The following is a 10,254-nucleotide window of genomic DNA, read 5'->3' as shown; positions in this document are numbered from 1 at the left end:
CAAAAGATATTTCAGCAGTATATGGCCTAATTCTTTTTCTAGAGTGTTTTGAACATGTATATGAAATAGCTTCAACAATGGTAAAAACAACCTTGACCTAAAAAAGGGCGAGAGGTGCCATATTTACGGATTCAGGCTAAATTCAAAATTGGTATAAAACGTTTGGTTTTTGATCGATTACAAAAATTCATTTTTGTCATTAAAAGAAATTGTGTCTGACGTGAATTACAATACAGTTTTTATTTCTAGGGCTCTTTGATTTCTTCAAATATTTTTTTTATATAATATAATAGAGTGAGTCCCCTGGCCCTCTATAATTAAGCACAACAGATCGCCTCCCCTTAAATCAATACAAATAGCTGCAACTTTTAAATTCGGGTATTTTTCTTTCAAAACACTGCTGTATTGTTAATATTGAACAAAATTGGATAAATTGGGTATCAAAATGCGCGTAAATAAATCATCCTTCTTTTTATGTTGAAATATTATGAAAACAATTATTAGTTCTGAAGCTATAGGCGTGTTTATAACAGCTGCATTACTTTTTGTGCAGACTTTAGATTGATTTGTCGACTTCTCTGCTCGTGAATATTGCACTGCGAAATTTAAAAACTTCTTTTGTATAATTTGATGAAGGTAACTTCAACCCTGATTTCCTGAGGTCGCACAGTTATATAACAAACTCAAATGAAACAACCTCAAAATGAAACGGCTTGCTACAAATTATAAGTTTCTAACCGTGACAAAGATATGGATAATGAAATCACTCAAGAGCTTAGGCAGGATAATAGGAAACCACGTGACCAAAACCAAAACTAAAACTCAATATTTGAAATGACCGAAAATATCGGGATTTATGCCGTTTCCGTTTTTATTGAACTTATTGAACTAAAAATCCTTTCGTTTCACTAATGACATATCATTATGTACACAAAACTGACAAAACGCTACGAAAAGATATAACATGCTCTTTATTATGCATTTTAAATTGAGACAAAATAAAGTATAAAACACAGCCGAATTTTAATTTTACCACATTGTATCTTCCAAACAGAAAACCCGAATCGGCTATTTTACAAAATGTTTAACCATCGTCTTATGGACTTGATAATTAATTCCATTTAGTGAACTTTCCTTGTTTTATGCTATACCCTTCAGAATAGTACGTGGGGAAGCTCACGATCTACATCAAAACGACTGTTCAGTGCCAAATTACATGTTGCTCATTTCGACAACAAATGGACGGTTAATTCTGCCCTCCATAATAAATGTAAGTGACTTTGGGGTATACCATGACTCAAAGTAACTTGCATTTATTATGGAGGGCAGCATTTGCCGTCCATTTGTTGCCGAAATGAATAGCATGTAACTTCCACTTTGGGCACTGAGCAGTCGTTTTGATATACTCATGTATGTAGAACTAGAACCAAGAAATTCCGTAAGCAATTGTAAAACTTGATGTTTTTTACTGACATCAGCTTTTTGTCCGTCCGTTTCTCCGTTTTAAAGAAGCGAAAATGCTGTGAAAAACAAAAACGTTCGGTGAACAAAATACATACTGTAACAAAACATTAAAGGATATTGGGTTTCTTGGTCTGATCCCAAAATAAGTACCAGCATTATATATCCCAAATTATGGCGCTATTACGTCATATAATATGTCAAATAATTTTGATTTTTTTTTAAATTCGCGATATAATACACATTTTATAGCAAATGATTAGAAATTGATATTTTTTTTTAATATAACAGTCCAAGAAGTAAATTGTATAAATAAAGGAAGGTTTTATTTCAAACTCTAATCGTGACCCGCAGGTCAAATAGCTAGAATTGTATATTAAACACACCTAAACAGACACAATGCAATTTGCAGGCAGCAGCTTAATCAGCGCCAATATTGCAACATTGAAACAAACAACTATACAAACATCCAATCCAACCCAACCACATCCCCCAAGTAGGCAATGAGGATAAAGTGCCTTGCCCAAGGACACAACACGTTGGCACGAGCGGGGCTCGAACTCACAACCTATGTATTATGAGTCGGGCGCCTTATCCACTCGGCCACACGTGCTCCCACACGTGCTCATATAATGATAATTGATATGTACTTAAACTGTATAAAGCTCGGATTAAAAGCCGACGATCAATTGAAAATTTTGACCTATTGTATTAAAGATATCGATTTTCTCCCAAAAATAATGGTTGCAATTCAACTAGCACAGCAAAATTCTAATAAAAAGTTTCTGAGAAAAGCTCAAAATTTTATTTTCCATGCTACAATTTACCTTACAAATCGACGAAATCGATGTTCTAAAGACATTAAACTAGTAACTATCCTCTCACATGCTCAAAACGCATTCCTACATCAAACCGAAAATCTTATAAACACCTCAAATAAAGAAAGTCTGTTCTTATGTTACCCCAGGGGCGTAACCAGCTTTCTTGGTCAGGGGGGGGGGAGGCAAAATAAACTTTTGGGGGCACAGAAGAAAAAAATTGCAGTTGCATCATACAATACATAGAGACTGTATGTCTTCGAGCTTCCCGAAAAGGGCCTCATTGGGATGATGTGCTAAAATGGTATTTTACACTATTTTCGCCCATTATCCGGCTAAAAAAGGGCTTTATTGTTACAATGTGTGCGCGTAGCGCAGAAAAATTTTGTATTTTACACTATTTTGGCCCTGAATTTTGCTAGAAAAGGGGCTCCTTGCCCTTTTTCTTTTCCTTTGCCCTCCTGATTTTCTCTTTTATTTTTTGTCAGAGGGCACTTTTTCTTTCATTTTTTTTTTTGTCAGGGGGCACTGCGCCCCCCCCCAGGGTGGCTACGCTACTGTGTTACCCGTCCTAACATGACCTTGTTATGACAATTTGATTGTTAAGGTCGTGTGCAGAATCTTCTAAACTCCAATTTCATACCAAACACTCTAAATTGCGTTTCTAATTGACAGGCGAATAAACCACGCATTGTTCCCGCGCTTGGGAAAGTCGGCAGGGGCCTATCGCGGGCAAGCAAGTTTGCCCACGCTTAGCAAATTCGACCGCGTACATCGTTTTGACTTGCAAAACTTTCATAAACTAGAATCAATCTTTGTAAATTTGATTAGCAAATATTTGATAGCAAATTTGGTATAAAAAGAGAAGGACAAGATAGAATTTGGTGTAGGAGACAATGTGGACTTTCTTTATTTGAGGTGTTTATTCATTTTAACGATTAATATCAAAAGGAATATAATTATGTTGGATAAGATAATGCTAAAGTGGCAATAAGAAAACTCTGTTATTGTTTTCGATGAAAAAAATACAAGAAATCCAAATAGTTTTTGCAAGCACATTTTGACAATTTCCTGATTTTTGTTAAAACATTTTCAAGATCAATTCACTTAGGCCAAAAAACGCCAGTTTTTCACTTGCATACAGTTGAAAAAGAAAATAATCCTCAAAACGCTAAAGCTTCTTCGGTCGGGGAAGTAGAACATGTTTTTACCGAACTTCTAGATTGAAATGTTGAGTTATCATTAATGTCAACTCTAAAATAATATTGTCAATGTTGACCGCCCGCTCGAGAAAGGTAACGTGAAAGTAGATACTTTCAATTTGCAATCTTAACGTTGAGCGTGAGGTTATGGTAACATATTGACTTGTTTTAAAGTCTCCCAAATGTCAAGTTAACCTTTCTTAAAGTTGATATCATAGTGAGATATATCTGCTTCACTTTCAGACAACCTGTTAAACATGTTCCCTATACTATATGAATGTTTACCATTGTTACATTTTTGAAAGGTTACTATTATAATATTGTTATAAAATGAGAAATGGAACTGCTCAACAACCACATTAATTTACAGACATTATGCGTTTTAAAAATGTAAACTTTTACAATGAAAATGTTAACATAATTATATAATATCAAATAATAACGAGTTATTATGAAAAATAAAATCAGTGTTTCATAATTTAAAGAATACCTCAATACGCTTATAACGAATGAAAACAAAAATTAAAATGATAAAGTTTAAGATTCATCAGGAACGTAGCCCAAGCCAATCACTGCTGATATATAATTGGATCGATTGAGCCCATGTATATTGTTCGAGCTATGAGTTTTAAAATATTACACGAGACGTAAACGAGTCCAATATTTTAAAACTCATAGCGATACCTATAAATACTGGGTGTAAAACATCCAATTTTATCATTATTATGTGTTGGATCCAATATTTTACATTATTATGTTTTGATGAATCCAAGTGTGCGAAAATATTGGATCCATAACATATAACAATGATAAAAGTTGATGCTTTACTTCCAATGTTTATTGGTTTTGCTATGAGTTTTAAGATATTGGACTCGACTAGGTCTGGAGCCATTACAGCGTTCATCATTCATCGTATTGGATCATAAACACAGCAATCCTGTGATCACCACGATAGCTGACAAAGATCCTCTCTTGATCCGATTTGTTCTTGGATTGTGTGATCGCGATTCCAACAGGACCACCTTCCCAATGTAGATTGGTCTCTTCTTTACCAAACACAACAGCTGGTTTACCACTGGAATCAAAGACCTGGATGGGAAATAATTGAAACATGATTGATCTTGTACTGTATTTATGTTAAACTATATAGCACAATCGAAATCAAATTTACTTGATTCTGAACTGTAGTTTGTTTGCATTTTGGTACAATAAGTTGGGTCCCTCCCACTGGCTATGCCAGTGAATATAAATTATAATAATAATTTACTTTTTGTAAACCCGCCAAATGTCTCTTTTTTTATCAACCATTTTCTGCTCCTTCCTGTACAAATATAATTTATAACATTTATAATCAAACCATTTTACTTTCATACACTTGTTCGTTCATTATGCGTGAACTAATTTCACATAATTTGAAAATAATAATTCTATGAGCATTAAATATATTTTTATTTTTATTTAATACTATAATTGAAATAAATTAAGCCGGATCGATACTAATTTATCACTAACAGTATAATTACATTATAAACTGAACACCGCAGGTGTCAACTGCACATGGCACACGCAGTCAGCAGAAAATAATCATATATCACACCAGATGATTTTTGTTTTTAACCATCGCTACTCGTTGTCTCGCTTTAAAACCGTTTGCTGTAATTATCATTAAGGTAGGGTGAGGTTCATATCATTTTTATATAAGGAAGCGGTATAGGCAGGGCCATCCTAGGAAAAAATAATTGCCACTGTTTTCTACCAAAACCATACTTGGCATGTATGTTACTTTGGATGAAAGAAGTAAAATAAGCCCAGGGGCCACTTAAAGTTTTTCCTTAAATCCCAAGATGGCGACCAAAATCCCAAAATGCTACTAACACCCTTCAAAACTCATGTTTACAGTCTTAGAATATTATTGAATTATTTCATTTTACCTGCAAATTTATAAACAAATATCAGTTAACATTATTCGCACAACAACAAAAAAGTAATTCACTGAACAGACTCAGCATGTGACCCAAAATTCCCAACCTCATATGACTACCTTTGAAACGTATGGTGAAATTACACAATGAGTCCATGTGTCATTATGGTCATGATATACAAGTACTAAAACTTCAAAGGTGCTTGTATGTTAATTGAAGCATGGTAATCAAAATAAATCCAGGGTCCACTACAAAAGTGTACCTGAGTCCAAGATGACGCCCAAATTTGCAAACGGGTCATTCCATACTTGGATTTAAGAGCTTATAAATGCCGAATATGGTTTTGGTATGAAAAAGTGGTAAGTTTTTTTTTTTTTTTTTTTCTGGCATGAATGTCTAGTAGAAATGAGAGCATTGAATAGGTGTTTGCTTGCCGGGACTACCAATAGTGGATTATTACTATTTTTGTCGACAGCAGTGGTATTTGCGCAAGTTTACCGCTTCAATTCCCGGTGTGACCACTTTGAATAGAAAGAAATCAATAAATTGAGTAACACTTAGTGTGTACCGTCCTTCAGAGGGATGTTAAAACTTAAATGGGTCCCCTGCACAGAAAACCACAACTTTATTTCGTAGTTTCTATTTTTCTTGTGTTGTACTCTTAATTACGTCTGTTATCGTAAACTTCAGGTCAGAGTACTACCACAAAACCTTATAAATACCTGTAGTCGGCGATTTCCATAATCAGCAACATGGATCCAACCGCGGTGATCAATAGCCAGGCCTTTCGGATTCTTCAGTTGTCCCAGACCACTGCCCTTGCTTCCTACATGTTGTAACAAAAAATTCATACAATTTAGAAAATAGTATTCGACAATATGTCGCTTTTAATTGTATTGAGTCGTCAAAGTAATTTTTAAGCTACAATATAAGTTTTGTTTCAATAAAATCGGTGGTCTACAGGCGAATGTATGGCCAAAAATATTGTGTAAAGTAGACCTAAAACAGCATAGGCTAATTTTGTGTCTTGGTGTAGCAAATTGTTATCATGATTTCTATAAACGTTTTTCTAAATAGCGAAATATAAATTTTTATTGTACATGTATATTAAAGAAAAATGAAGCATGACCAAAATATAAATTGTCTACATGTAAACATTGCATGGTGATTTAACCGTGTCTATTATTTGGACATTGTTATAGAATTGTCCACGAATGGTATTTAGCTGCAACTGAATTCAATTTGATCTTCTAAAAATGTATATGATTATATTCCTTATTGATTCTCGTTCATTTGTCTCTGTCATGCTAGAACACTTAATTCTGTGCCAATAATATATATGGCATTATACTGGCAACGTGAAACAACAACACTTCACCCATGTAAAGCAAAACCCCTAGGGAAAGGTATACCTGCAGGATGCAGGTATAACTTATAACAGGGCCAACTGCCCCCTTCAAAAGACGGAGTACTCCCGTGGTTAATTTATCAATTATTGTAAATGACCGTGTGTATAGTATAGGGGTCACATCTCTGGATTTGTTTCATTTATGTGATAGTTTGTCCAATAGGAAAACAGTATGGTTTATAAGCAAAGGTTTCAACTTACCGACAGACTTGATAAACTTTCCAGTCGGAGTAAACACCTGTAGTCGATGATTATTGCAATCCGTAACCCACACCTTGTTGTCTGGTGCAACCGCTACTGAATGCGGATGCATAAATTCGCCATCGTCTCTCCCCTTACCGCCGATGTTACCAATAAATGTCCCGTTGCTGTGGAACACCGTCACACAATGTTGTGCATTATCACAGACAAACAAGGTTCCGTTCTGATCGCATGTTGCACCCATTGGTCTTCCTTGACTCTCCATAGTTTCTATCAGATCTCCAGTTTCAAGGTCAAACTTCAACACACATGCTTGCTCCTTATCTGTCACGTAGAGGTATCTCCTAGACTTATCCTCACATACACCTTGTGGATCTCTGAAGTACTGTAGAACTGCACTATAGCCTAAGTAGCTGTCCACTGATAATCCAGACATTGTGCACAACCGTACGCAGTGATTGGTGCCATCTGTAACTACAAGTATGTCATCATTTGTAACGCAAAGACAAGCCGGTCCAAGACGAGAGCCGCGTCCGCCGAACCAATTTCGCCCAAATGCTTTAACTCGATGGAGACTCCGACAATAGTCCGTTTGAATGACGCGGTTACTTGGCTGCATTACGGATGTACGAAGCACGAGTCCTGGGACCTGTGGCGTCTGGAATTTGTGTGGTTCAATTCTATGTTTGTAGCTATTAGAAGGATCATGTTGTCGAGAATACTCACGCCCTCTTGTAATCATAGACTCTGTTGAACTCTGACGATCGTTAAAGCTGCGCTGTTGGCCATATCCACTAGACGTTACTCTCGACGGTGATCTAAGACGGTCAGGGTACCCTTTCTCTTTTCTAGATCGTCTGAATGATGTTTCTCTGGAGAGTGGATGCATATCAGAGAAACTTACTTCTCGATTTATCATATTACCACTTCCAGATGACCTTCTTGGTTCTACCAGAGTAGCTTGAACAGCAACATCGACACCGTAAAAAGAATTGGGTCTGTGCGTGTCGCTGATGTCGTCGTCTACAGCTCTTACGATCTTCAGTGGCATTGACACAATCTGGTCAGTCAGCTTAGATAAGAGCTTGTCGATTTGATGCGATATGACAGCACATTGCCCTTGCATGTGCATAGTATCTTCCTCCGTGATTTGGTCCTGTTTTTTCAATCTACTTTCTACATAGACGCAATACTCCGTTGCTCTGTTAATTTGGTATTCCGCTTTTTCATAAACAGATTGCGTTTCTTCCTTTAAAAACGCGTCCAATCGATCATGGAGTTGTTGCCTACGCATGCGTAGGACACCGGCTACATTTTCTAAAGGACGTCCTTTTTCAGTCATAACGACGACACTGTCTTTGCTCTGAATGACTTTGTGCCACAAGTCTCCGCAGGTCTTGAAGTCCTTCACCCTCATTCGTAGTTGGTGGAGTTCGGCAATAACTTCGGATATCCTGTTCGTAACTTGGCTATGGCTCAACGAATTATGATGATGTCGCGCACTTTGAGAAGGTTTTGATTGTTGCTGTATCTCGTGCCAATTTTCTTGAAAGTACAACAGCGCCTTCGTTTTCATGTCGTCTGGAAACCCGGTAACGCCCCCTCGTGGCAGACGGTATCCGATGATGCACTCCGGACAGAGTATTTCTCCGCCACTTGTTTGGCCTTCCATACAAGATAAACAGCAAGAGTGATGGCATGGCAGGATTTTAGGTTGGTTAAGCTTCTGTTGACAGATGACACATCGAAGTAAAGAGGTCAGGGTGTCAAGAATTTCGTCCGTAGGATGAGGTTGTCCGTAAGCTTGGTTTATTGACATGGTGGCTCTCTGTATAAACATATTATAATAGTGACCGTTTTATTTTTATGACAGCTGATGTGCTTTAACTCATGCTAGTTGACATGGTGGCGCATGAGAAAATATTAGAAAAGTGATATTAATATCAATTGAGGTATTCAATGTTTATAATTTAGAAAAGCAAAGGTAAGACTTACATGTGATTATAACGTCGACATTGCTTCACTGCATGCATTATTTCTAGCTTTTTTAAGCATAGATTTTCATTTCTTTTACAACTTATGCATCTGTATGGTTTTTTTTTGGGGGGAGGGGTTGCGTTTTTGTAGTATTTTTTATTCTATAAATTGTATATATGTGTGCAAATTGAGGGCGCTATTTACATTTATTTTAAATTTGATTTAGCCAAACAATATAAACAAACCAATAACAGGCACAAATCTACATTATACTGACATAGGCTATTAAAAGACATTTGTTCGGAAAGAATATTCAATTACATATTCCCTTTATTATTAACCCTAACACTGAACCCTGCTTTTTGATATCGGACGTCAAAGAAGATACGAAAAAGTCACGAAGAAGCAGAATTTTTCACTTGGCACCCCCGGGACTCGAATCTTTGACACCCGCATGCCAACCAGACGATCATGGACCGGTAGCTGCACGGGTTATCGTTGCCCGGCAAGCAATTCCGTGAGCATATCACACTTAGGGTGATTGCGTCATCGCAGACTCTGGGATCCATGCATGAGCAGGATTTTTCATCGTGGTATTTTGTGACAAACGGACTATTATCGTTACACTTGTTGTTTTAAGGGATGTTGTAAGCTCCAGTTGGTGTATTTTGTTTTTGTTTTTTTGTTTTTTTGTTTTGTTTTCCACTTTAAAATTTTGAGATATTGTAGTACTCAATAAAATAGTTTTTAACATTTATCCCAGAATACGCAGCAATTTTGCAAAATAACAATATAAAGAACGTGGATCAAAGTTGTGTTTAACCAAGTATGAACCCAAAATAAGTACGAAAATGTGTATTGTATTAATATCATCTGCGTAAATGGATTCAAATACAGGTAGCGCTGAGACCAAAACAATATTCGCACTCCTGAATACCATTTACTTGACCATGTCAGTCTTTTTCTGTTATTTTACTTCATATTAAAATAATATAGACTAATTGATGTAAAATAATTTACCTTACCTGATGTGACGGAACAATTTCATCCTCAGCAATGGCATCCATGATATATTGTGTATCACCTATTACAGTTACTTTGTTCTAATTTGTTTGAAAATGGATACAAAATCTGGTAAATCAATAAGTACAACAATGGTAATATATTAACGATTACGTGTCCCACTCATTATGTTAATTGTGAGAATTAGTGTTAATGATTTAGTTCGATGGTATGCATGGGTATGATTTTTAAGATATAATTAT

The 10,254-nt window shown here is 36.2% G+C and overlaps 1 protein-coding gene across 2 annotated transcripts; it reads right to left on the bottom strand.

Moving 5' to 3' along the window:
• Positions 1–3,176: 3,176 nt before the first annotated feature.
• LOC140156817 (uncharacterized) lies at positions 3,177–10,092 on the bottom strand. 2 transcript variants are annotated; one of them, XM_072179805.1, is made up of 4 exons: positions 10,015–10,092; positions 7,013–8,840; positions 6,126–6,229; positions 3,177–4,570 (listed from the first exon to the last, which is right to left on the bottom strand). In XM_072179805.1, exons 1-4 carry the CDS (start codon positions 10,054–10,056, stop codon positions 4,385–4,387), a joined length of 2,160 nt encoding a protein of 719 aa, XP_072035906.1. In that variant the 5' UTR covers positions 10,057–10,092; the 3' UTR covers positions 3,177–4,384. The 2 variants fall into 2 exon arrangements, with proteins under 2 accessions (XP_072035906.1, XP_072035907.1); XM_072179806.1 differs by having other exon boundaries at positions 10,010–10,086.
• Between the last annotated feature and the right edge of the window lie 162 nt (positions 10,093–10,254).

The sequence above is a fragment of the Amphiura filiformis genome, chromosome 7 (assembly GCF_039555335.1).
Source record: "Amphiura filiformis chromosome 7, Afil_fr2py, whole genome shotgun sequence".
In the NCBI taxonomy this organism is placed as follows: domain Eukaryota; kingdom Metazoa; phylum Echinodermata; class Ophiuroidea; order Amphilepidida; family Amphiuridae; genus Amphiura; species Amphiura filiformis.
This window is presented reverse-complemented; position numbering and strand designations above follow the sequence as displayed.

Bases quoted from the DNA above. Each gene is read 5' to 3' on its own strand.
- LOC140156817 (XM_072179805.1), bottom strand. From the start codon at position 10,056: ATGGATGCCATTGCTGAGGATGAAATTGTTCCGTCACATCAG. The intron at 8,841-10,014 runs GTAAGGTAAATT...ATGTTTATACAG, and splicing joins AAATTGTTCCGTCACATCAG to AGAGCCACCATGTCAATAAA. The intron at 6,230-7,012 runs GTAAGTTGAAAC...TACAACATGTAG, and splicing joins AAAGTTTATCAAGTCTGTCG to GAAGCAAGGGCAGTGGTCTG.